A 25,498-nucleotide genomic window follows, 5' to 3' on the forward strand; every position below is an offset into this window, starting at 1 on the left:
GATTCATCAGCTGGAAGAAGACTAGAAACCTCCCTACAGTATCTGATCCTCGACTTAGACTTGGATTGCAGTAGAAAATCCTCTGGGGTGAAATATCGAAGTTGTCCCAAAGCTCAAAAGCTCAATTTGGCAGTGCAGGAAAAGGTTCAGGAGGCCTTCCGAGAGATCTTGATTCTGATGTCCAGGACACACCTGTCAGACGAGCACGCTCTCTAAAGTGACCACCGGCACTGGGTCACACTCGAACCATAAGGCACATGTCAAGTACTCGATTAACATTCTCCACACTTACACACTCTCCAACACACACACACACACACCCCTAGTTCAGGACCACTGACAGCGATGCTGATCACCAAATCCAAACCCTGAGCACGGTGACTTTTACAGTACAGGCTATTATTATTATTATTATTATTATTCATACTGGTTCACATCTACTGGTGAACTCAACGCTGTAGAACTTCCTCCCATTAACAAGGTCACAAGATCACAATATAAATACTCCAGTTCCTGGGAAACGTCCACGCCGGTCTGAATATACCTAAACAAACATCAGACCAAGGAGCTCAAACAAAGCTCTGGAAAAGCATCAGACCAGAACTGGTTAAAAAAAACTCCTCCATCTAATGAGGTTCCATTAAATAAACCTATTAGTGAAGTAGGAAAGCATGTGAACCAAGCAGGAGATCTTCCTCGGAGGGGTTGGTAGGACCACCAGTGTTTGGGTGAGGAAGCCAATTTTTCAGGTTAACAGATGCCTTTGATGATTGGAGCATAGAATTTTCCCCTTCACTTGAACTAGAAGAACCTGTTCCAGCATCACAATGCTTCCGTGCACAAAAGTCAGATCCATGAAGATATGCTTTCCATGGTTTGGAGTGGAAGATCTAAGAGGAAGAAGGCACCATGGACCTCCTCACCACACCTACTTCAGGACCGGACATTACTAATGCCCTTGTGTTTCTGAATGAGCTCACATCTCCACAAAATCTAGTAGAACATCTTCAAGAGTGGAGCTTATAATAAGAGCAAAAGGAGACTGAATGTGGAAATGGGATGTTCAAGAACGTTAATCTATCCTGGTGTTTCAGTGTAGATTAAGTGGCACTAAACAGTAAGAACAAGATCTTCACAGTGAAACACGGCGGTGGTAGCAGTATCTCGTTATGAACATGCTTTTAAATCAGGCTTACGGGTTGAAACAAATTCATGGCGATCGGAGAAGAAACTGGTTTTACTGGTGCGGCTTGGGACACCAGACAATGGTATACTGGAGCTGCTCAAAAAAACGCAGACATCCATCTGAGAAGATTGGGCGAAAACATCGAGATGTTTTAGAATTGGACCAGCTAAACTTTCAGCGAGGTGGAAACGTACCAAGCTGGTTAACGTGATTCTCTCTCACACACACACACACACACACACACACACACACACACACACACACACACACACACACACACACACACACACACACACACACACACACTAGCTTCCTCTGCCAGCTGCCAAGAATGCAGACCCAGCACAAGCTGCTCCGGTCGTCCGCTTCAACATTCGCTCCGGCCAGGAAACCCCTCGGGTTCCAAACTCCCTCCCCTTCTACCCTCTGCTCTTCCTCTCCATCCAGCTCTCAATACTGTTGTTCTTCAAGTATTGCAGATACAGTCCAGCCTTTCATCCGAGCCTCAGAAACCGAGGCTGAGGCCCGTGCTAAGAGCTGCCCGAGGAGCTGAAGGGTTAAAAGTTCCCAGAGGAACTCTCTGGCACTGCTGTAGATTCTTGTTATTCAATTCCGTTTTATTTGGAGGTTTTCGGAAACAAACGGCATCGTTACGAAGCTGCTTGACAGAAAATCCGATGTAGATTTTATAATTAGATCCCAGATGATTCAACCAGAGGCAACGTGGACCAGAAACGAGACTTGAAAGGAAACCAGTCATCTTCGTGACGGTCTTCAAATCATTGTTCTTCCCCAGTCACAGGGACACGAATGTAGTATGAAATGATACCAAAACCCCAGTATTCCATGAACCTATAGGTTAGAGGGACAGGGTGGAAGATCTTCTGTTATTGAATGTGAACGCTGACTGCACCCCAAGGCCTCCTCACCTCACCTACATCAGTCTCTGAATGAGCATTAATCTCCATAGAAGACTGGAGATCATTAATATGATAGATGTAAGGAGTCTCCAGTTCAAACAGAAGATCCTGCTACTGAACTACGCATAATCGTGAACAGTGTGCGTGACGGACATCGTAACGCGTAGCTGTTCACCTAAACACGGGCTTGTTTCCATGGCAACCACGTCGTCTTTATATATTCACGTGCCGAACAGACAGCGTTGATCGACGGGGCGACGTTTCGACACGTTTACCGCTGTGTCGTTACAGGAACGGTTTCTCAACACTGCCCGGAAAGTTTCCTGTTTGAGCTGCGTGAAGATCTGTGATGGAACTCTCTCTCTCTCTCTTTCATCCATGAGCTCTCTCTCTTTCTCTTTCATCCATGAGCGCTCTCTCTCTCTCTCTCTTTCATCCATGAGCGCTCTCTCTCTCTCTCTCTCTTTCATCCATGAGCGCTCTCTCTCTCTCTCTCTCTCTTTCATCCATGAGCGCTCTCTCTCTCATCCATGAGCTCTCTCTCTCTCTCTTTCATCCATGAGCGCTCTCTCTCTCTCATCCATGAGCGCTCTCTCTATCTCTCATCCATGAGCTCTCACTCTCTCTCTAATCCATGAGCTCTCTCTCTCTCTTCATCCATGAGCGCTCTCTCTCTCTCATCCATGAGCCTCTCTCTCTCATCCATGAGCGCTCTCTCTCATCCATGAGCTCTCTCTTCTCTTTCATCCATGAGCTCTCTCACTCTCTCTCTCTAATCCATGAGCTCTCTCTCTCTCTCTTTCATCCATGAGCGCTCTCTCTCTCTCATCCATGAGCTCTCTCTCTCATCCATGAGCGCTCTCTCTCTCTCTCATCCATGAGCTCTCTTTCTCTCACTATGTCTAGTGCATGGGCACTGTCTGGTTTTCTCACTCTTGTGCATGAGCTCTCTCTTTCTCTCTCTGTTTATTGTGTGAGTTCTCTCTCTCTTTTTCCCCTCTTTCTCTCACTCACTTTTGTGCATGAGCTCTCACTCCTCACTCTCTTCCTCTTTCTCTCTCTAGCCCATGAGCTCCTTCACTTATTCTTTCTCTGTCTAGATCTCTCTTTTTCTCATGTCTAGTATATGAGAGTTCTCTCTCTCTCTCTCTCTCTCTCTCTCTCACACTCTTCTTTCTTTTACTCTAGACCATAAGCTCTCTCTCATTCTCCTGCTCGGTCTAATGCATGATCTCAAGCTTTCTTCTACTTTTTCTTTTTTTCCACCTCAGTCTAGCACTCTCTCTCTCTCTCTCTCTCTCTCTCTCTCTCTCTATATATATATAGCACATGACCTCTCTTTCTCCCTCTCTTTCTTTCTAGTTCATGAGCGCTCTCTCTCTCTCTCGCCCCATCTCTAATGCATACACTATCTCTCACTCTCTCTAGTTCATTCTCTCTTGTGCTTCTTTTCTATTTCTCGCTCTTTCTTTCGCTCTCTCTCTAGTATCACTTATTTGCACGCTCTTTCTCTCTCTTTCATCTCTCTCTCTCTCTCTCTCTTTCTCGTGCTTTTTCTATCTCTCTGTCTCTCGCTCGCTCATTTGATTTCTCTCTAGTCTCTCTCTCTCTCTCAGCTGTCCCAGCGTGACTAATCTGAAGCCCCGGCTGTTGAGTAATGAAGCAGCTGCTGTATTTTAGATTTCTCTTCGGAACTCGAGACAGAAATCAATAAAGCGACGTGATTAAGTTTGAAATGCTTTAAACCAGGTGATGCAGTAAAAACCCCCGAGTTAAAGATCCGCTGCAGCAAAACACCCGAGTCCTCAGTCACAAGTCCCACCCTCACCCTCACCGCACGTATCGCACCATCGCAGGGCCTGGGAGGGGCAGGGGGGCACGAATCGAGTTACCCTGATATCAAGAGGGTATTCCCCAGGCCTGATGCTGTCCATCAGAGAGCCAGCTGTCTGTTTCTCAAGTCTAATCTAAAGATCCCCTATCAGACGTGCAGTCCGACTCTCTGAAACTCTGGTGTCCGTTTTATATTTACGTGCTCAAACCTCTGAATACGTTTCTAAAGCAACGACTGTGAGGAGAGGTTTAGAAGGAGTCTCCAGTGTCAGGTCTGTCTAAGATAGAAGGGAGGAACAAAACGCTTTTAGGTCAATCTGAATGCTTCATTGTGATTGGCTGGAAGGATTTCCTACAGGTGAGACAGCTGTAGAGGTTTGACCGTACTGAGCTTCGTGGAGGAGTGGTTGGCCTGTGGTGGAACTAAAATAACAAATACGGTGATTTTTGATAAACGGTTTTGACCAACTGGAGAATAAAAGAAAAAAACAGAACCAGGAGTTTACTGATGCAGGTGCATTCCATTCGCTCTCACTGCACTTTATGGCACTACTTTATCTCTGGGTGTGATTTGGTACAACAGAATTCTGGATCTAACCAGGCGTATATTTAAACCATTCGGTTTGTTTTTGCTCTGCAAACATCAACGAGAGCTTCAACTCGTCACCTGGCGCCGTGTCTCCACCTCTGCACATAAACATATGGCTTTAAAACAACTCATGCAGCATGTGTCCACTGTAATTCTGATAACCACAGAGTCTTAGTCTTGAATTACAGCCCTGAAGACAAACTAGCAATCACTGAGTTCCTTCAGAGTGCTGAGTGTGGACACCTGATCATAAGATTATGTGCTTCTTAATGAGCATTTCATTCCATTTGCAGTCTCTATTCGCTCTTATTATAAGCTCCACTCTTCTGAGAAGATGTTCCACTAGATTTTGTGCTTAACATTCAATAGCGTTGGGGTCAGAATAGCAGATCTTCATAGAGCCGGCTTTGTGAACAGGTTTGGGTCTCCTGGTTCAAGTGAAGGACCACAAGAACCACCGAAGAGTCGGGTGTCCCAATACTTTTGGCGATATATAGTATATCTAACAGGCCTGACAAGTAGCAGGCTTCAGGATGCATTACATCATCACCACCTCACATTTCTGGCAAATACACCAACGGACTGATTAAACCAAAGTCTAATCTCATATGATCAGAACATTTCAGGTGATAAGAAGTTCAATAATCTGAATATTGGCCTCGCCGTTCTCTCAGCCGTTTACGTTATAAAGCGAAAGAACGAATATTAGTATTCACCCAGATACTCCATCAGCTGCTCCGCTGTTATGATCTCCATCATCGGCGGCAACTTGACCTGGGGGGGAAAAAAAAAACATTAATTTCTTCTCTGTGCTTTCATCCGGAATACCGTTCCTGGGTCCTCAGGACCAACACGGAATCATTCTCTGGAGGAGTTTCAACCCCTCAGGAAATCTGGATAATAAACGAGGACACTTGAGAGAACCTACACATTCCTACTTGAACTCCTACAAGAGCCTTCCAGCACAAAGCTTCCTCCATGAAGGTATTCTTTAGATTGGATTGGAATAGAAGATCTCCTGTGATCACCTACATCAACACCTGACTTTACTAACACCATTATGGGTGAATGAGCACAAAACTCTCCACAAAATCTAGTAGAACATCTTCCAAGAAGAGAAAATGGGGACTAAATGTGGAATGAGATGTTCAAAAAGAAGCCAAAGTTATGCTCAGGTGTCCACAAACTTTCGGGCAGGAAGTGTGTTCCCTTTACAATACGAAATAATCGGTATTGTGTCTGAGCGTGTTCGGTGACCGTCGTTGCTGTGGGATGAGCAACAAAGGAAGAACATCAGACGCCGCTGTAACACCGTGTGTGTGTGTGTGTGTGTGTGTGTGAGAGACGGAAACTCTCGAGACGTGAGCGTGGGCTGAAGATCTTTCGGCAGAGGCGTGTCCGAGGCGTGTCCGGCGTTTTGCTGCTGTGACGGTACAAAATGATGGACATCTCCCTCACCCACAATATTTTCCTATAAACATTTGCCTCAACCGGTTCGGTTCAGTGACGACACCACATCTACTCTGGATGGTGGGGGTATTTTTTCTTGTCTGGGGTGTCGATTTTTTTTTTTTGGGGGCATCTACTCTTAAAAGGAATGTCTACTCTTGGTGGAGGATCTACTCATATTTTCATATTTGGGGGTATCAACTCATATGGGGGGTATTTACTCATATTGGGGTGTATCTAATCTTGATGGGGTTTTTCTTTTTAGGAGTCTCTACCCTTGATGTGGGAGGGGTACCTTCTCTTGTTGGAGGCATCTACTCTTAATAGGGAGGTACTTACTGTTTTGGGAACGAAGGAATGTATTTAATACTTGGGGATATTTACTATTGTTAAAGAGAAGTTTCTACTTCTGTTGGGGGCGGGGGGTATCTACTCATAATGAGGGGTATCTACTCATAATGAGGGGTATCTACTCATAATGAGGGGTACCTACTCATAATGGGGGTAATCTACTCATAACGAGGGGGTATCTACTCACAACGAGGGGGTATCTACTCATAATGGGGGTATCTACTCATAATGAGGGGGTATCTACTCATAATGAGGTATCTACTCATAATGAGGGGGTTTCACGCTTGTTATAGGGAAACGCCTGCTCCTGATCAGGGGTATCTACTGCGTCTTGATGGGGGTATCTACTCATAATGAGGGGGGTATCTACTCATAATGGGGGTATCTACTCATAATGAGGGGTATCTACTCATAATGAGGGGTATCTACTCATAATGAGGGGTATCTACTCATAATGAGGTATCTACTCATAACGAGGGGGTATCTACTCAACGAGGGGGTATCTACTCATAACGAGGGGGTATCTACTCATAATGAGGGGGTATCTACTCATAATGAGGGGGTTTCTACGCTTGTTATAGGGAAACGCCTGCTCCTGATCAGGGGTATCTACTGTCTTGATGGGGGTATCTACTCACAATGAGGGGGTATCTACTCATAATGAGGGGGTATCTACTCATAATGAGGGGTATCTACTCATAATGAGGTATCTACTCATAATGAGGGGGTATCTACTCATAATGAGGGGTATCTACCATAATGAGGGGGTATCTACTCACAACGAGGGGGGTATCTACCACAACGAGGGGGTATCTACTCATAACGAGGGGGTATCTACTCATAATGGGGGTATCTACTCATAATGAGGGGGGGGTATCTACTCATAATGAGGGGGGTTTCTACGCTTGTTATAGGGAAACGTCTGCTCCTGATCAGGGGTATCCACTCGTCTTGATGGGGGTATCTACTCTAGTTGTTTGCGGGGTATTTATTCTTGTTTTGGGGGAAAATTCACGTCACGTTTTCGCAGCTGTTTTTTTATTTTTGAATCGTCGGGGAGCTGGTGAGATTAAAGCCGGAGCGCTCGGCCGTCGCTTCTCTCTGCCTGCCAGGTAGCCGTCAAACACACTAATTAAACCTCACCTTTAGAATTCAAATCAGCTCGAGGATGAAACATTCAGCAGAAAGCAGGTCGAGAGAGGAAACTCAACGCGTTTCCCAGATGTGCTGCCGATTTCCAGCTGTGATCTTCAGATTGAAGAGTACATCAGCTTGTATTGCATTAACGTTCAGACCGAAAATACATTCACTGTGTGTGTGTGTGTGGTTATAAGAAGCGGTATGTTGTAATATTCTGTGCTATAATCTATTGTTAATGCAGTCTGACTCATTCACGAAGTACGAGAGCCAAACCCTAACCTTCTCTGTGGGACGAACGAGAACTTCTGGAGCTGATGGAAAAGATTTAGAGTGAAAATAATAATAATGATAATTATATTTAATAATAATAATAATATTTACCTTCCAGGCCAACAGAAGCACATTCATAATAGCCAGCAGAGGACACGGCCCGTTCTCATTCTGGGTGATGATAGGCGTGTTCTCCTCCTTCCACCTGATCCATTTGATGTGGTAGATGGACTGACCTGCACCACCAACACCACCAACACCTCGCTCTTTACAGATCTGAGCTTTGCTCCCTTCTGCCCCATGTTGGCCCTGAGAAGGGACCACCCCCGGTTCCTTCACCTGCTCCTGCTCCTCCAGACCCTCGCTGACCTGCTCGGAACTCGGGCAGGAGGAGTTGAGATTAGAGAAAGACTCCAGGGAGTCCAGGCTGGGCAGCCCCTGAGACAAGGTGCCTTCATTAGACTCGGACTTGGCCTTGGGTGCAATGTTCTCAGCACACACACTGCTCCTCTCCTGGACCTCCTGCTCAGGAACATCCGCTGGAGCACCTGGAGACCCTGTAGAGGGCTCCTGTTTGTTCGGCTTGGTTTCTAACGTGGGTTTTGGAGCGTCACTGTTGTTTCCGGCTGCGTGTTCGCATGCGCCGTGGCCCGGTTCCTGCTCCGGTTCCTCGCCGGGAAGCACGAGCTTCCCGTTTTCCGCTTCCATCGACTCGGAGACGTTCGTGCTAGCATTAGCACTAACACTAAGAGGAGGAGTGGTGGAGATGGTGGTGGTGGTGGAGATGGTGGTGGAGCTTGTTGTGCAACTCGGACCCAAACTGCTGACCGACAGTCCTGCGGTCTCGCTGTTTCCGGCCGCGGCGTCCCGGTGCACGTTCGCATTTCTCTCCATCTCGACCGACCGCAGCACCGTTTTTCTTCTCCTTCTGCTTCTTCTTGTTCTTCTTCTTCTCCTCTTTTCCAACTAAAAACACAGCTCCGATCTCAGCAGCGCCGACGACGCCATGACGACGACGACGTCTACGCCTCTGACGTCACCGTTTTGGAGACTCCGAATAATTCGCTCTGGGCCGCGTCCCGATCCGCTCCTCCGCCTTTCCTGTACACTCGCACCCTAGCTTTGGACCCTTGATAGCAGGAAACACTAGATTTCGGATGCCACTGTTATTGTTGTAGTTTTTTTGTATTTACTTCTAAACCGATAAATACCGAAATATTGACAAAAAAATAAAACCGTCCCAAACCTCAAAACTGCGGTCATAGGCGGGTCACACCGCGCATGCGCAAGAGCAGCAGCTACTACAACAATAATAATAATAATAATAATAATAATAATTATTATTATTCTTATAACAACCATTATTCCAGCAATAATAATTATTATCCTATAACTGCGATAATAATATTTTACAACATTAATAATAATAATAATAATGATAATAATAATAATAATATAATTTTGATATAATATGATTATACCACTTTTTATTACTACATCTGAAATAATAATTATAATAATGATGATGATGATGATGATGATGATGGTAGTATAATGACGATAATAATGTTAAACATCAAAAATAATAATAAATATACCACTTTTATTATTACGGCTAAAATAATAATAAAGAAGAAGAAGAATGAAATGATATTAACAAAATTATTATTATTATTAATATTAATATTATTATTATTATTATTATTATTATTAAAATGGTTTGTATTATAATGATCATTAGTTTTTAGTTTTTTGCTATAATAATAATAATAATGCTGAAGATAATTCATATAATTCGTACTTTACACACATATTTACACACTCATATGTACACACACACACACACACACACACACACACACACACACACACACACACACACACACACTTTTTTTTAAATCTCTTTTTGTCTTTTTATTATAGATCCAGGATCATTTCATTCTGATCCCCTTTTTTATTATTTCATGAAATGCCACAACATAAACCTGAAACTAGATTCGAAACACACACACCCACCAAACACCACACACTACCCCACACCACAGACCCACTAACACACACACACACACGTGACACATCAGACAGACCACACTAAAGTCTTTTTGCACCCAGAGGTTTGGGGCCCTGTTATGAATTTATAAGAGGTCCTTTAAATTTTAATACTAAACTTGATTTGATTTGTACTGATTATTTATTTAATTAATTACGTATTGAAACCGCAGGATATTTAAATAATATAAAAATCATTTGCTGTGCCTTTTCTGACCACAAGATGGCGACTTTAGTGTGCAATTCTGTAATTGTATAGGTTTTTCATTAAATGAAAAAAGTTCCTGGGTATAATTTTTTTTTATTAAAAGTTTTCCAGCAGGTCATCACCCAGACTTGAATCTTACTATCTCCACTAGTTTGCTTTCTTTCCATAGTGCATCCTGGTGGCATCTCTTCCCCCAGGCAGGCCATGCCTACACCTCCACCCAGCTGTCCACATGATGTCCACCTGTTTCATCACTCCACTTTATCTACTAGTCCTGTTCCTTGTAGGAGCTTTCAGTGGTGTACAGGGGGTCTGCATGGGCTCTCTGATCGCTCTGCAGCCACACAGCTCCATCATACAAAGCAGGATGTGATGTTCTGCATTGTTTGCTTTGAATCCTTTCTATAAGAACCAGCATTCACTTTTTCTGCAATTTGTGCTGCCTCATCTTCACACAAGCATTAAGAAGCCTTCACAAGACCTGCTGTTTTTGGAGATGTTTGGACCTCATTTATTCAGGCCTGGTCAAAAACACATAAGGATTGTATGGTGAATGAGTGGAAGAAAGTTCTGTGTAGTTCAAATTCTACAGAAGAACTTATGAAGGTTGGAGAACAGGAGAGAAGATGTGATCAGACTGCCACAGTCAAACATGGAAGGTTGTTTGGAAGCAGGGGAAGGTTGGAGACGTATTCGGGAAAAAGTGAAAGGAATCCTGCACCAACATGTCTACCATTCCATATGTCAACCTTCATACTTCCATACTTCACCGTACAGAAGACAATTAGATGAAGTGGCGAATATGTTCAAGCTCTAAGAGATATTCAGAGAGCAAACAGACGTCTGGAGTGATATCTCTAATGATTGGCCTGCTCAATCACCGCACCTAAATCCTACTGAACTGCTCTGGGATGAACTGGATCACAAGTGAGGAACATCTTTAGCAGGTTTGCTGAATGTTTTGAAAAAACTAATTGTCTGAGAAAAGTGTAAAGCTGTTCTTCATGCTGAGGAGTATGAAAGTTAAGTCCTGGTGTGTATATATTTGTTTGGTCAGAATTAAAAAATAAACAAGTGTCTGGGGAACTTAAGGAACATGCACATGAAAAGGTTTAGGTGGTTCCAAACTCGGTATTGCACTCAGGACTTCCTGCCTTCATGTTGTCGGTCTGTTCAGTGGGCGGGGCTTGCTACAACTTCCTGACTATGGAGTCACGCCGTCCGGTTTTTCTTCTTTGAACAGGGAGGGAGGTGTCGCTCTGTCGCGCGCTCGGTCTGTCTGTCTGTCGCGCGCTCGGTCTGTCGGTCGGTCGGTCGGTCGGTTAGTCCGGTGACGTCCGGTCGCAGGAGAGGCGGCGATTTCACGCCGCAGAGACGCAGCAGCAGCAGTCTTCTTGGTCGTGATCATCGTAAACACGGACTGCTGCGCCTTTAAGATCGGACACGAATCGAAACTGAAAAAAAGCAGAAGAAGGGAAGTGGAAACACGCACACGCGCGCTCGCGAACACGCGCGTTTTTACGCACGTCCACGTTAACGCCCGGACCGTTCCGCGGTGTCAAACGTGAGCGACATGAATTTATCCGACATGGTGGTGTTTAAACTCCTGGTGCTGCTCTACTGCCTGAGTGACTCGATAGGTAAGTGTGTGTGTGTGTGTGTGTGTGTGTTTGTGTTTATGCGGTTGTTCCGTAGAAAGTGTCCGAGCCTTGTTTGTGTTAATCGGCTTTTTGGAACTGGAGCTGCCACTCCTGCCCCCTGCTGCCACTCCTGCCCCTTGCTGCCACTCCTGCCTCTGCTGCCACTCCTGCCCCTTCTACTGCCCCCCCGGCCTGGGAGGGGGTTTGACGGGAAAGTATCACTGGTTTTACTTGAAAGTCTGATCTGATACATCACCCTGCAGAGTTTGAAACATTTTACATCTTCAAGAAGTTCATTGTGTTCAACTGACCTGAACAGTTTAGTCGCTAATGAAGACGTTATTTTACCCGAACTGGAACTAAACATGATCCAACCAAACCCAAGCCCAGGCCTATCTGGCTAGTAATCTAGCTAACTTCCAGTTAGCACTGCAGATGGAAACTCTGATCTCCAGCGAGATATCTCCAACCTTCCAGGATTACTGAGAAGCCTGAGTGGACAAACTGTGGAGTAATGAAGGGTGGAAAAACACAGATATGTGTGTTTTATTATGTAGGTCTCAGGTTTGGATCATCTTAGGAGAGAATATTCCTTTTTAAAACACACACACACACACACACATTTCTCATATCTGCGGCAGGAAGACAAGCCCAGGCTTGAGTGTAGAAGGAAAGAAACTACTGCAGTTCATTTCCACTTCAACTCGAACTTTCCTCCTCGGCTATGATGTCTTCTAAGTTTACTTCCTGCATTCTTCATACAGCAACACCTAAACTAAAAACAAATGTATTCGTCATAAAGGAAGATCTCAGGTTTTGAAAGAAGTTGTGAGATCAGATCAGGGTTGTGTGATTGGAGAATATGAGACGGTTGCAGAAAAACCTGACCTTCAGATCAGGTAGTTAGAAGACGATGCTCTAATGATAGACCTGGGATTTCATCAGAGACCTGGTATGAGGTCAAGGTCCAGAAAAATATCTCGTATCATGATTTTGTGTCACAAACGCAAAACAGGCTCCTTTCTTAGATGTTCCTTGTGGATACGACACTTGGTCAACATCTTTCTTGATACGTTTGCCGCTTTATTCATCTCGGATTTTTTTCCCCAAGAGGTCACATGGTGCGAATTCACATGCCTGATTTGGGAAGGTGATAGCTCATTGGACATTGGATGTTGGATTTGTGTTTGGAAGGTCATAGGTTCAAATTCCAGCACTACCAAGCTGCCACTGCTGGGCTCTTGTACAAGGCCCTTAACCCTCAATCCCCCGTTCTCTAGCGTCCCCCTGCACACAATTGTCGGTGAGTAGACCAACAGAAAACTGGAGACCAAAAAGGTTTCAACCACAGAGCTGTTCTACGATGTCTGACATCTTAAAGTAAAACGTGTTCGTGATTGCAATGCGAGTTTGTCTCAACAGCACTTCCGGTCAGCTCAAGGTGAAGGTCGTGAGAAGATATAAACACACAGTGAAGTTGAATCAGTGCTCCTCCCGTGATAGAAGAGTAGAACAGTATTTCGAGGTTGTAGATCTCATATCTTATGTTTTCGCGTTTTCAGATTTAGAGATGAATATTAAAAGCATGTGTTATTGCATCATAAATATAGGAGCCAATCATGTTTGAGTATGCAAATTAGGGTCATGTTGTACCAGCTATAGTTTGATCATCATTATAGGTTTTGGTTTGATCTCGAGGTCGACGCATTAATCTGACTATTTTTGGCATTCAATTAATCAGCATTTACCAATCACGCCGCAAATTAGGAAGCGTCTGATCCAACAAATCGCCCGTGTACGTTTCACGCTTGTGTGAGAGAACATAACTCTCATACCAGCAGGTGGCGATCATTAGAGACGGATTTGTGTAGCTTTTTTTAATGTCCGACCAGATCCAACGATACGGAACAAAGCCGAACCACACGACATTCCCAGACGGCCGACTGCAGCTTTGTGTGTCCTGGGCTTTAAGTTCTTATCCTTCGTTCTTAATCTAGACTTCTGTATTTCGTAGGTTAAATACGATGCCTCTGAAGAGAGAATGAGAATCAAATTTTAGAGAGAATGAAAGTAACATTTCGAGCTGAATTGTTAGCGAACCTTCACCCAGCTGTAGTTTAGGTTACAGGTCAGCACTAGTTGGAGTCTTGCGTTGTTTAATAAATGTTTCTTTCGAACAATTTTTTGTATCACATCTTATTAAGTATTAGATTTTATGAGATTAAGGGGAAATATTTAATTGGCCAAACATATCAGCCCAAAAAATAGGCATCAATTATCAGACATCGGCTGCAATCATTTTTTAATATCGGCTTTGGCTAGAGAAAAAAAACATATCGATCGACCTTTAGTTTGATCATCTCTATAGTTTTGATCATCACACAAGTGTAACAATCACCTTATTCATTTTGATCACTTTTTGGTTTGTTGATCATACAATAGATTAGATCATCACTATGTGTTTGATAGTCGCTCGGTGGGTTTGATAGTCGCTCGGTGGGTTTGATAGTCGCTCGGTGGGTTTGATAGTCGCTCTGTGGGTTTGATAGTCGCTCTGTGGGTTCGATAGTCGCTCTGTGGGTTTGATAGTCGCTCTGTGGGTTTGATAGTCGCTCTGTGGGTTTGATAATTTCTCTGATTGTTTGATAGTCGCTCTGTGGGTTTGATAGTCGCTCTGTGGGTTTGATAGTCGCTCTGTGGGTTTGATAGTCGCTCTGTGGGTTTGATCGTCGCTCTGTGGGTTTGATAGTCGCTCTGTGGGTTTGATAGTCGCTCTGTGGGTTTGATCGTCGCTCTGTGGGTTTGATCGCCGCCTGTGGGTTTGATAGTCGCCGTGGGTTTGATAGTCACCGTGGGTTTGATATGGGTTTGATAGTCGCCGTGGGTTTGATAGTCGCCGGTGGGTTTGATAGTCGCTCTGTGGGTTTGATAGTCGCTCTGTGGGTTCGATAGTCGCTCTGTGGGTTTGATAGTCGCTCTGTGGGTTTGATAATTTCTCTGATTGTTTGATAGTCGCTCTGTGGGTTTGATAATTTCTCTGATTGTTTGATAGTCGCTCTGTGGGTTTGATAATTTCTCTGATTGTTTGATAGTCGCTCTGTGGGTTTGATAGTCGCTCTGTGGGTTTGATAGTCGCTCTGTGGGTTTGATAGTCGCTCTGTGGGTTTGATAGTCGCTCTGTGGGTTTGATAGTCGCCTGTGGGTTTGATATGGGTTTGATAGTCGCCGGTGGGTTTGATAGTCGCCGTGGGTTTGATAGTCGCTCGTGGGTTTGATAGTCGCTCTGTGGGTTTGATAGTCGCCGGTGGGTTTGATAGTCGCTCTGTGGGTTTGATAGTCGCTCTGTGGGTTCGATAGTCGCTCTGTGGGTTCGATAGTCGCTCTGTGGGTTCGATAGTCGCTCTGTGGGTTCGATAGTCGCTCTGTGGGTTCGATAGTCGCTCTGTGGGTTTGATAATTTCTCTGATTGTTTGATAGTCGCTCTGTGGGTTTGATAATTTCTCTGATTGTTTGATAGTCGCTCTGTGGGTTTGATAGTCGCTTCTGGGTTTGATAGTCGCTTTGTGGGTTTGATAGTCGCCTGTGGGTTTGATAGTCGCCGGTGGGTTTGATAGTCGCCTGTGGGTTTGATAGTCGCTCTGTGGGTTTGATAGTCGCTCTGTGGGTTTGATCGTCGCTCTGTGGGTTTGATCGCGCTCTGTGGGTTTGATAGTCGCTCTGTGGGTTTTGATAGTCGCTCTGTGGGTTTTGATAGTCGCTCTGTGGGTTTGATAGTCGCTCCGTGGGTTTGATAGTCGCCGTGGGTTTGATAGTCGCTCTGTGGGTTTGATAGTCGCTCTGTGGGTTTGATAGTCGCCTGTGGGTTTGATCGTCGCCTGTGGGTTTGATCGCCGCTCTGTGGGTTTGATCGCCGCCTGTGGGTTTGATCGTCGCCGTGGGTTTGATAGTCGCCGGTGGGTTTGATAGTCGCCGGTGGGTTTGATAGTCGCCGGTGGGTTTGATAGTCGGTGGGTTTGATAGTCGCCGGTGGGTTTGATAGTCGCCGGTGGGTTTGATAGTCGCCGTGGGTTTGATAGTTGCTCGGTGGGTTTGATAGTCGCTTTGTGGGTTTGATAGTCACTCTGTGGGTTTGATATGGGTTTGATAGTCGCTCGGTGGGTTTGATAGTCGCTCTGTGGGTTTGATAGTCGCCTGTGGGTTTGATAGTCGCCTGTGGGTTTGATAGTCGCCTGTGGGTTTGATAGTCGCTCTGTGGGTTTGATAGTCGCTCTGTGGGTTTGATAGTCGCTCGGTGGGTTTGATAGTCGCTCGGTGGGTTTGATAATTTCTCTGATTGTTCGATAGTCGCTCGGTGGGTTCGATAGTCGCTCGGTGGGTTCGATAGTCGCTCGGTGGGTTCGATAGTCGCTCTGTGGGGTTCGATCGTCGCTCTGTGGGGTTGATAATCGCTCGGTGGGGTTGATTTATTAGTATACAGGGTGGTATGAAAAAACAAAACTATCTGCCTTAGTGTTACAGATCTGCCCCAATTACTGATTTACTGTGAATCATGAGCATAACTAGCAGGGAAACATCCCAAATGAACCCGAAGGTGTCAGTCCATTTTTTTTTTTTTACATGTATGGCCTTTGGCAGACGCCCTCATCCGGAGTGACTTACACTTATCTCATTTTTACTGAGCAGTTGCGGATTAAGGGCCCAGCGCTGACGGGGGCTGAGATTCAAACTGATGACCTTCTTATTCGAAGGCCACCAGCTTAACAAGTCACATGTTTTGTCGGTCACTTGTAGGAATAGTGAACAGAAAAATGTTTGTGATTTACGAACCCCAGTATGGACGAGTAGAAAAAAATCTATTGGGTGTAATATCATGATAATATAACAAACCCCGAGTTGACACACACACACACACACACACACACACACACACACACACACATCTTTGTGTGTCATTTTTTTCTCTCTCTCTCTCTTTTTTTTTTTTTTGTCTCAGCTGTTTGCGATCGTTAAATGACGTTGTAATACTAAATCAGTTCAGTCGAGGTTCACACATTCAGCACATTGAGGAAACATTTTGAGGAAACACATGGAAGAAATGAGAAGTCGGTATGGGGTTTTGACTTTGCACCTTTTTTTTTCCTCCCTCTAGAAAGTGCCATCCCTTTCCTGATGGGCTCCACGTTAATAATTTATTATATCGAGGCAAATCAAGTTGCTAATCTACTCATTCTGAGTGCTATGTAAATGCCTGGTCCTCATCCAGAAGCTGTGATGTTTATTACCGAACAGTAGAAGAACCAGACATTTTTAAATATACCACCCTGTTTATCACGTGTCGTTCTGCATTTAGAGTTTCTGCTTCATGGGTGGTGATAGTAGTGTTCACCGAAGCGAGCTTTTCGAAGGCGTTTGCTTAGAGCGCTATCTCTGAGATTACAGGATGTCAGGGTGAGGCGGTGTCTCTGTTTCTCCGAAGTCTGTTTATCGTCACATGGGGTGAAGCAGCTGCTCGTAGAAGTGTGTCGATTCGCTCAAAACAAGAACAAGCACCCAGTTTGACGTCATCATCATTTCATAAACCCTCACACACTTCTTTATCAGACCACCCTAGAGTTTGAATTGATTACAGATCACCTACATGATGTGAGCAAAAGTATTGGGACACCGGCTTTTTCCTGCTATATGTGGTTCTTCCTCCAAACTGTTGAAACCAGACTGTTGTCTACGACGTCTCTGGGTGTCGTAGCAAATTTTGGATTTTGTTTCTAGTGCCTTCGAGTTGCACCGAGTCAAACTACAGGACGTTTTTTTTACACTGTAAACTTCCTTTTTCTGAGGAAATGGGCAGATTTCTCTTTTTTTTTTTTCTCTCTTTCTCTCTAGCTCTCTATTACTGTATTTGTTTGTCTATCTTTCTCTCTCTCTCTCTCTCTTTCTTTCTCTCTTTCTTTCTATCTTTTAATTTGTCTTTCTATGTCTCAATCTCTCTCTCTTTTGTTTCTGTTGTTTTATCTCTCTCGTCTCTCTCGTTCTTGTTTCTTTGTCTTTTGCCTGTCTTTCTCTTTGTCTCTTTTCAGTATCTCTATTTCTCTGTGTCTTTCTTCCTTTTTTTTTTTTTTTTTAAATATCTTTTCTTTTGGCTCTCAATATTTTTTCCATCTTTTTCTTTCTCTCTCTTGTTTCTCTCTATTGCGCTCTCTTTCTGTCTCTCTTTTTCTCGATCTCTCTTTTTTCCATGTTTCTATTTTTGTCTTATTTGTCTTCCTCTTTTTCTCTGTCTTTCTCTCTTTCTCTCTCTTTGTCTTTGTTTTTCTTTCCTGTATGTATAGATACAGTAGAACAAGAATAATATTGGTTATAATATTAACTCTTGCTAATATTACAAATAAAAAGACAAAACGTACACCAGTGTAGATCAAAAGCACACACAAAAAAAATAATACAGTGAAGAAAATTAAATAAGATCCTCCTAGTGATAATGATTTGCTCAACCGTATGGGTTTGTTCTGTTAGTGTAAAACACACACACACACACACTGGCAGGAAGTGGTAGCATTTTAACTGTGTTATCTCACAATAACACATGTACAGAGAGCGAGAGAGCTACTGTGTGTGTGTGTGTGTGTGTGTGTGTGTGTGTGTGTGTGTGTGTGTGTGCTGCATCTCTACTAATAGTGAAGCTGTTGTAGTTAACGCCTGGTGCTGTTTTTCATTCTAGATCTATCTTGAGCCTCGAGCCGTTTATTAAAATCACCGTATTCGCAACAAAAGTTCAACCAAACGCAGAAATGCTCCATGTAGCTCAGTAAGACCTGAACTCCTTTCAGCCAATCACAACCCGGTATTCAGACAAATTACTTGCCTCGCTGTTTTGTTTAGTCCATTTGACCACACACGGAGCCTTGTGTTTCTCCGTGGACTATTATTACTCACGCTAAACTCTGGATGCTCTCGACAGGTAAACAAAGGAGATGCTACATAATGAAAAAATGGAGAAAACAGGGAGGGCCAAGGAGAAGTTTCATACAGAAGCCCAATTCCGCCATCCTTTTTTTTTTTTTTTTTTGCCTTATTCTGACCCTATTTTCTCGTAATTCCGACTTGATTTCTCGTAATTCTGACTTAATTTCCGACTTGATTTCTCGTAATTCCGACTTGATTTCTCGTAATTCCGACTTGATTTCTGACTTTTTTCCTCGGAAATCCGCCTTTTTTTTCCCGTCAGCCCATCTGTAGTGCCATAAAGTTTTACGCATTGAAAATTAAATCCGCTACAATCAGTAAAATCACTTGATATCAAACTAAGCCTTTGATCCCTGGAGAGAACTTTGTCTATCATTCAGGTCTGGAGGAGACGAAAAAAGACTGACGGAGCAGAGGAGCCTCGTTCATACACCAACAGCTTTGAAATGTTGGATGGTCAGAAATGTTGGATGTTTACGAGAAATAAAGTCAGAGTTGCGGAATCAGGTAAACTTTTTTCAATGTGGCGGAAACGGGATTCCATAGGATTCAGGCCGAGAAAAGAGGCAAACATTTATTTTTATTTATATGTTTGTATTCGCATTTTGATTTAATATGGCAATTAATATGGCACTAACATTTGGCTGTTGTTGTTTTTTATAACTTAAATGTCCCAGTTTATGTGGTGGAGCGTCTGAGTCAAGCTGCTTCCTCTTCATGTTTGTCTTCAAGCTGCTTTACTGTAATTCTGTGCTTTCGGAGGAGCAGTGATCTCCTGACGTTCTGAAAACTCCTATTGCAGCACTGAGGCGATAGCGAGTGATGGTGTTTCTCTTTTCTTGGTGCATGCTGCTGTTTCCTGCAAACAAACTTTGATTCGCAGAATAATCTGGAGTCATGTAAAGACTTGGTAATGGGGACGAATCCCCAGCGTTCTCTCTGCAGTAGTGTAGCGAGCAGTGAACTGCCACCTCGGCACTTTACTTGTGCTACTGGAGCATGTGTGACGTCAGAATGTACTGATACTACAGGCTGGATTCACAGAGATTTTACACCCGAGTGTCTGACTATTTTAATGGTTGAAACATGAACCCGGAGTAGAGCAGCAACAGTGAACTCCTTCATCATTCAGTCTTGTTTGGATGGAGTATAAAAAATGGGGAGGTGGTAGCTGCCACTCAGCTGCCACTGCTGGATCCTTGAGCGAGGACCTTAACCCTAAGCTGCTCTACTGTGGAACTGAGATAAATGCACGTTGCTCTGGATAAGGGCATCTGACAAATGCTGTAAATGTAAATCGTACAAATTTCTTACTATTTTATAAAGCTAGGAGCTGGTTACCTCACACTGACTCTCCTCACACTGACTTTACCTTATACTGACTCTCCTCTCACTTACTCTCCTCTCACTGACTTTACCTTATACTGACTCTCCTCACACTCACTTTACCTTATACTGACTCTCCTCTCACTGACTTTACCTTATACTGACTCTCCTCACACTCACTTTACCTTATACTGACTCTCCTCTCACTGACTTTACCTTATACTGACTCTCCTCACACTCACTTTACCTTATACTGACTCTCCTCACTTACTCTCCTCTCACTGACTTACCTCACACTGACTTTACCTTATACTGACTCTCCTCACACTCACTTTACCTTATACTGACTCTCCTCACTGACTCTCCTCACACTGACTTTACCTTATACTGACTCTCCTCACACTGACTTTACCTTATACTGACTCTCCTCACACTGACTTTACCTTATACTGACTCTCCTCACACTCACTTTACCTTATACTGACTCTCCTCTCACTGACTCTCCTCACACTGACTTTACCTTATACTGAATCTCCTCACACTGACTTTACCTTATACTGACTCTCCTCACACTGACTTTACCTTATACTGACTCTCCTCTCACTGACTCTCCTCACACTGACTTTACCTTATACTGAATCTCCTCACACTGACTTTACCTTATACTGACTCTCCTCTCACTGACTTTACCTTATACTGACTCTCCTCTCACTGACTCTCCTCACACTGACTTTACCTTATACTGACTCTCCTCTCACTGACTTACCTCAAATAATTCTCATACTGACAACTGAACTCTCACACTGACTTAATGACTTACCTCATACTGACTTACCTCATACTGACCCACCTCAAACTGACTTACCTCACACTGACTTACTTTATACAGTATTACCTTATAGCAAATCACCTTAAACTGACTTACCTCACACTGATTTAATGACTTACCTCAAACTGAATTACCTCACACTGACTCACCTCAGACTGACTTACTAACTTGCCTCACAGTGACTTACCTGATACTTAATTGCCTCATACCTTACCGTTAATCACCTCACACTGACTCGCCTTACACTGACTTACCTCAAAGAATTCTCATACTGACAACTGAACTCACACTGACTTAATGACTTACCTCATTACTGACCCACCTCACACTGACTTCCTCATATTAAATTACCTCATACTGACCCACCTCACACTGACTTCCTCATATTGAATTACCTCATACTGACTTACTGACTTTAACTGAATCACCTCACACTGAATCATTTTACACTGTTATTTTTTACTGATTTGTTTCACATTAAATTACTTCACAATTATCCCACTGAATTTTCACACTGACCTGACTTACCTCAGTTACCTCACACTGAATTATTTCACAATGAATTGCCCGTTACCTCAGCGATTACCTCAAACTGGATTATCATACACTCAACTACCGTACTTTGAATGAATTCCGCACTAAATTACCTCCCAATTAAATTAATGATTTTATAATGAATCATTTCGTAGTTACCTCACACACTTACACACACACTGATTTACCTTACACCGAATCATTTCACACTGATTTACCTCACACTTATTGACCTCATACTGAATTAATCTCACAGGTACCTCAGACACTCTGAATAATCTGAATTACCAAGAACAAGAAAATTAGGTTACATTGAGCTGAAAACTCACTCAAACTGGAAAAGATCAAATTATGTTCGTGATTTACTGGTATAATAACCTCCACTCATATTTGAAGGCTTTCCACTAGATTTTGGTGTGGCTGAAGATGGTTTAAGGTTATTCAGCTACATTAGTCAGATCAGATTCTGATATCAGGTGAGGAGGTCAACTTCACAGTTTAACCTGAGGGTGTTCATGGGGTTAAGGAGGTCAGTGCAGGACACTCGAGATGTTCCATCAAATGTCTTCATGGAGCTTGCTTTTGGAGCACCATCTTGCTGGGAGAGTTTGGGTTTCTTTTAGGGAAATTCTACAATGTACAAAGTCTAGATTTGAGGAAGAACCACATAAGTGTAATGGTCTACAGATTTTTATTGAATATTAGCACCTTCCCAATTAATCAACCTTCTCAATTTTGTGTGTAACACTTTATCATGGTGCCAATAAAGTGCTTCATCGAGGTGTTTTGAAGTCCCCATTCTCTTATGGAGTCGATGACTCGAGTTTGCAGTGGTTTCAGTGTATTGCAACTTTGCAGAAGCGCCATGAACATTGTGGCGTAGAAAGAATCAATGGCTCTTGTCCTTTCTTTTGTGTTCCACAATCCCTCCCACTTTCCTTTTTCCAAGCGCAGGTCAGAACTTGGCACTACCACAAAAGCTCATTTGTCTGAACGCATCTGTTGTGCCTGTCTGACTATCAGCTGTACAAAGCCCAATGTCTCTCTTGACTCACCAACTTTTTTTTTTTTTATCTTTTTTTTTTTCCTAGTTTATTTTATTGTACTTTTTTGTACTCTGTATGTTTTGTTTGCACAAATACACTCATGGATAGGTTTGTTGTTGTTGTTGAGAGAATGAAATGTAGAGTAATTTCACCACAGAATTACTGCATCAAGAGTGTAGGAGGTGAACAGGCATGCTTTGAGTGGTTCGCCGTCCAAACTCGAAGTTCTCCACCCACGCAACTTTTTTTTTTTTTTTTTTCCCTCCCCTCAGTTAGTCTCTAGTGTAAAAGAGCACTAGGTCAAATGTGGGACGTTCCTTAACCTGGAAGCGTGCACTTATCAGCCGTGGCGTGACTCAGGAGAAGGAAGAGGAGGGTGTGCCGAGCTAAATCTTTCCACTTCCTCATTCATTTGTACACCACTCAGACACACACAGTGTTTGGAAACTCTGTAAACACAACTGCTAAAAACGTTATACGGGAGATCTTCTCGGTTTCCTAATAGCAGACGTTTTGTGAGAAGTTCCAGTCGAATAATAATAATAAAAAAACAACAAAAACCCAGCGTTCTCTCTGCAGCAGTGTAGCGAGCAGTGAACTGCCACCTCGGCACTTTACTTGTGCTACTGGAGCATGTGTGACGTCAGAATGTACTGATACTACAGGCTGGATTCACAGAGATTTTACACCCGAGTGTCTGACTGTTTTAATGGTTGAAACATGAACCTGGAGTAGAGCAGCAACAGTGAACTCCTTTATCAGTCAATCTTGTTTGGATGGTGTGTAAAAAATGGGGAGGTGGTAGCTGCCACTCAGCTGCCACTGCTGGATCCTTGAGCGAGGACCTTAACCCTAAGCTGCTCTACTGTGGAACTGAGATAAATGCACGTTGCTCTGGATAAGGGCATAATAATAATAATAATAATAATAATAATAATAAAAAAATAAAAAAAAAAGGCAGCTACTTTTTTTCCGGAAGAAATATCGTCCTAGAAATGATCACAATAAACGATTAGTCATCATAAGACCACGCGATGCCACTGATATAATGGTAAAACATGAGGATCATAAAGGGCGACTCAATATTTCGACCTGGAAAATGTATTTCCTTCATTTTTAAAGACGAAACGCACAATAAGAACATAGAATGTGAACACGAATGTGAAACTAAAGTTTATTAATTAATTAATTTTTTAAGTATGTGATTGTTAAAATGGAGAAAGAGAAAACAACTATTGAGAAAAAAAACAAACATATGATAAGTCGTATCCAACATCTGGTTTCTTTTCAGTGGGCAGGTCAAATGCTCCAAACCTCGTGTGGTATATGTGGACATACCGTAATTTCCGGACTATTAAGCGCATCCATATATAAGCCGCACCCACTGAATTTTACAAATATTTTTATTTTTAACATAAAAAAGCCGCACCTGCCTATAAGTGTCTACACTAATGAACTTTACACAGGCTTCAACGAAAGACACGTTACACACGGTGTAATGGGTGAAATATGTTGCGCTTCCTTTAGGAGCAGAGCGGTATTTTGGGAATAGCATGCCACCGCATTTTTCCAGTATTACTGCATGTGTGCAAGACCGAGGAATATGTCCTTATTATTTTCTGATGCTGATTTCTAAGTTTCTTTGACTAACCCATAACGCTGTTGCCAAGAAAAATAAAAAAGCACGAGTTTTGGAAACCTGTCTGTGCTTATATGATTTCTGTTGCAACTGGAGTTAGTGAGCTCTCCCTTCACCCTGACTCAACGCGTTACAACAACTTGTATCTAAACAGTAGCCGACCAAGAAAGTCATTGTTCACTGTCTTCCTCCTTCCTTTCACAACTATTTCTCTCGGGAGTTTATCTTTTGTCATCGTCGTGTGTTTAAAAAAACTTTTTTCCTCCCGATGCCGTGCAGCTCAAAACACAGGTGAGGTGCGTTTTTTTCGTTTCCGTTCGGAAATTTCATTGGTCTAATGTTATGGGGTTCAGTTTTTTAGCTTGAAGTTTGTGAAACCGGGAAAAACCCAGGAAAAATTCCTAAATTAGCCGCTTCGTTGTTTAAGCCGCGAGGTTCAAAGCGTAGCGGCTTATAGTCCGAAAAATACAGTAGCTAATTATCTAATGACTCAATGAAGCCCTCGAGATTGCTTCAGTACCGTTATTGCAATATACCCAGAATTGTTGTGACTTTTATACATACACACCCCCATAAGTCGGTCCTGCGAGAATATTTCTTAAACGAAACTGGTGTGTGGTGTACAAAAGGGTACACGGTGCTAGTGGTATGCACAGTGTCTGATTCTTGTGTTAGTTCAGTTCAATAATCTGCTTGTAAATCACGTTTTCATCGCATATATCATGAGTAATAAAGGTTGATCTGTAAATGCATTGTTTGAACTTCGGGTCTTTCAGTCTTGGTTTTTGAAGCGTTTTTCTATTTGAATATGGATTTTTATTTTCATATTGAAAAGCATAGTCGGAATACGAGTTTATATTTTGAAAGCCCTGAAGCAGACCAGACGGCAAAAGCAGACGGAGGATGGGAAAAAAACGTCACAGACTTTTATTATTTTCTAAACGCAAGGTCAGAAAAAAAAGTGTATCAAGGTCACGAGTGTATCGTAAGATGCATTAAAAACACATTTTGACACTCCTACGCTGTTTCTACTCGAAACTCTGACACCCTGATAATCTCTTCATGTCCCTGAATCCCAATAACCTTCTTCAAGGCCGTTCCATTACTGTTTCTCACTCGATAGACCCTCGGAGGACTGCGATATCGAATTAGCAGTACGACTCGAGAGAAACTTGCACAAATGTGTTTTTTTTTTTTTTTTATATCAAAAGTAATTTCCTCTTCCAAGCGGACGAATAGAAAATATACAATATGATACACTCCTGAATCTCTGGGTTTATTGTTTCTTCTCTGTGAGCAGCAGACGAAGGGACCAGACAAGCAGAAAATTGCCTGAACGTTGTCATGTGTTTATACACGGGGTCGGAGGAGTCTGTTTTCTAACCACAGCAAGTGGGAAATAATGCAGAGCTGTCAGTCAGGGTTCATAGAGTTTTCTGTCGCCCTCATGATTCTTCGGTCCGGAATATACATTTCAAAATACCTGATTTATATCAGTGATGAGCCAGAATTATTGGCACCTTTCA

General features: G+C 43.1%; 2 protein-coding genes across 4 annotated transcripts in view; one reads left to right on the plus strand and one right to left on the minus strand.

Moving 5' to 3' along the window:
• The window catches only part of mindy2 (MINDY lysine 48 deubiquitinase 2), a 37,158-nt gene extending 28,160 nt beyond the window's left edge, over positions 1 to 8,998 (minus strand). The window contains exons 1-2 of one of the 2 annotated variants that reach the window (XM_046840734.1): positions 7,850 to 8,998; positions 5,245 to 5,302 (exon numbers count right to left, since the gene is read on the minus strand). In XM_046840734.1, coding sequence (XP_046696690.1) covers positions 5,245 to 5,302; positions 7,850 to 8,632 — 841 coding nt within the window. In that variant the 5' untranslated portion in view covers positions 8,633 to 8,998. The remainder of the gene's footprint in view (positions 1 to 5,244; positions 5,303 to 7,849) is intronic. The other variant, XM_046840733.1, reaches the window with a different exon arrangement.
• A 2,069-nt stretch (positions 8,999 to 11,067) lies between these two features.
• The window catches only part of adam10a (ADAM metallopeptidase domain 10a), a 57,525-nt gene continuing 43,094 nt past the window's right edge, over positions 11,068 to 25,498 (plus strand). Inside the window, exon 1 of one of the 2 annotated variants that reach the window (XM_046840123.1) lies at positions 11,068 to 11,635. In XM_046840123.1, coding sequence (XP_046696079.1) covers positions 11,569 to 11,635 — 67 coding nt within the window. In that variant the 5' untranslated portion in view covers positions 11,068 to 11,568. The remainder of the gene's footprint in view (positions 11,636 to 25,498) is intronic. The other variant, XM_046840122.1, reaches the window with a different exon arrangement.

The sequence above is a fragment of the Silurus meridionalis genome, chromosome 26 (genome assembly GCF_014805685.1).
Source record: "Silurus meridionalis isolate SWU-2019-XX chromosome 26, ASM1480568v1, whole genome shotgun sequence".
NCBI lineage: Eukaryota > Metazoa > Chordata > Actinopteri > Siluriformes > Siluridae > Silurus > Silurus meridionalis.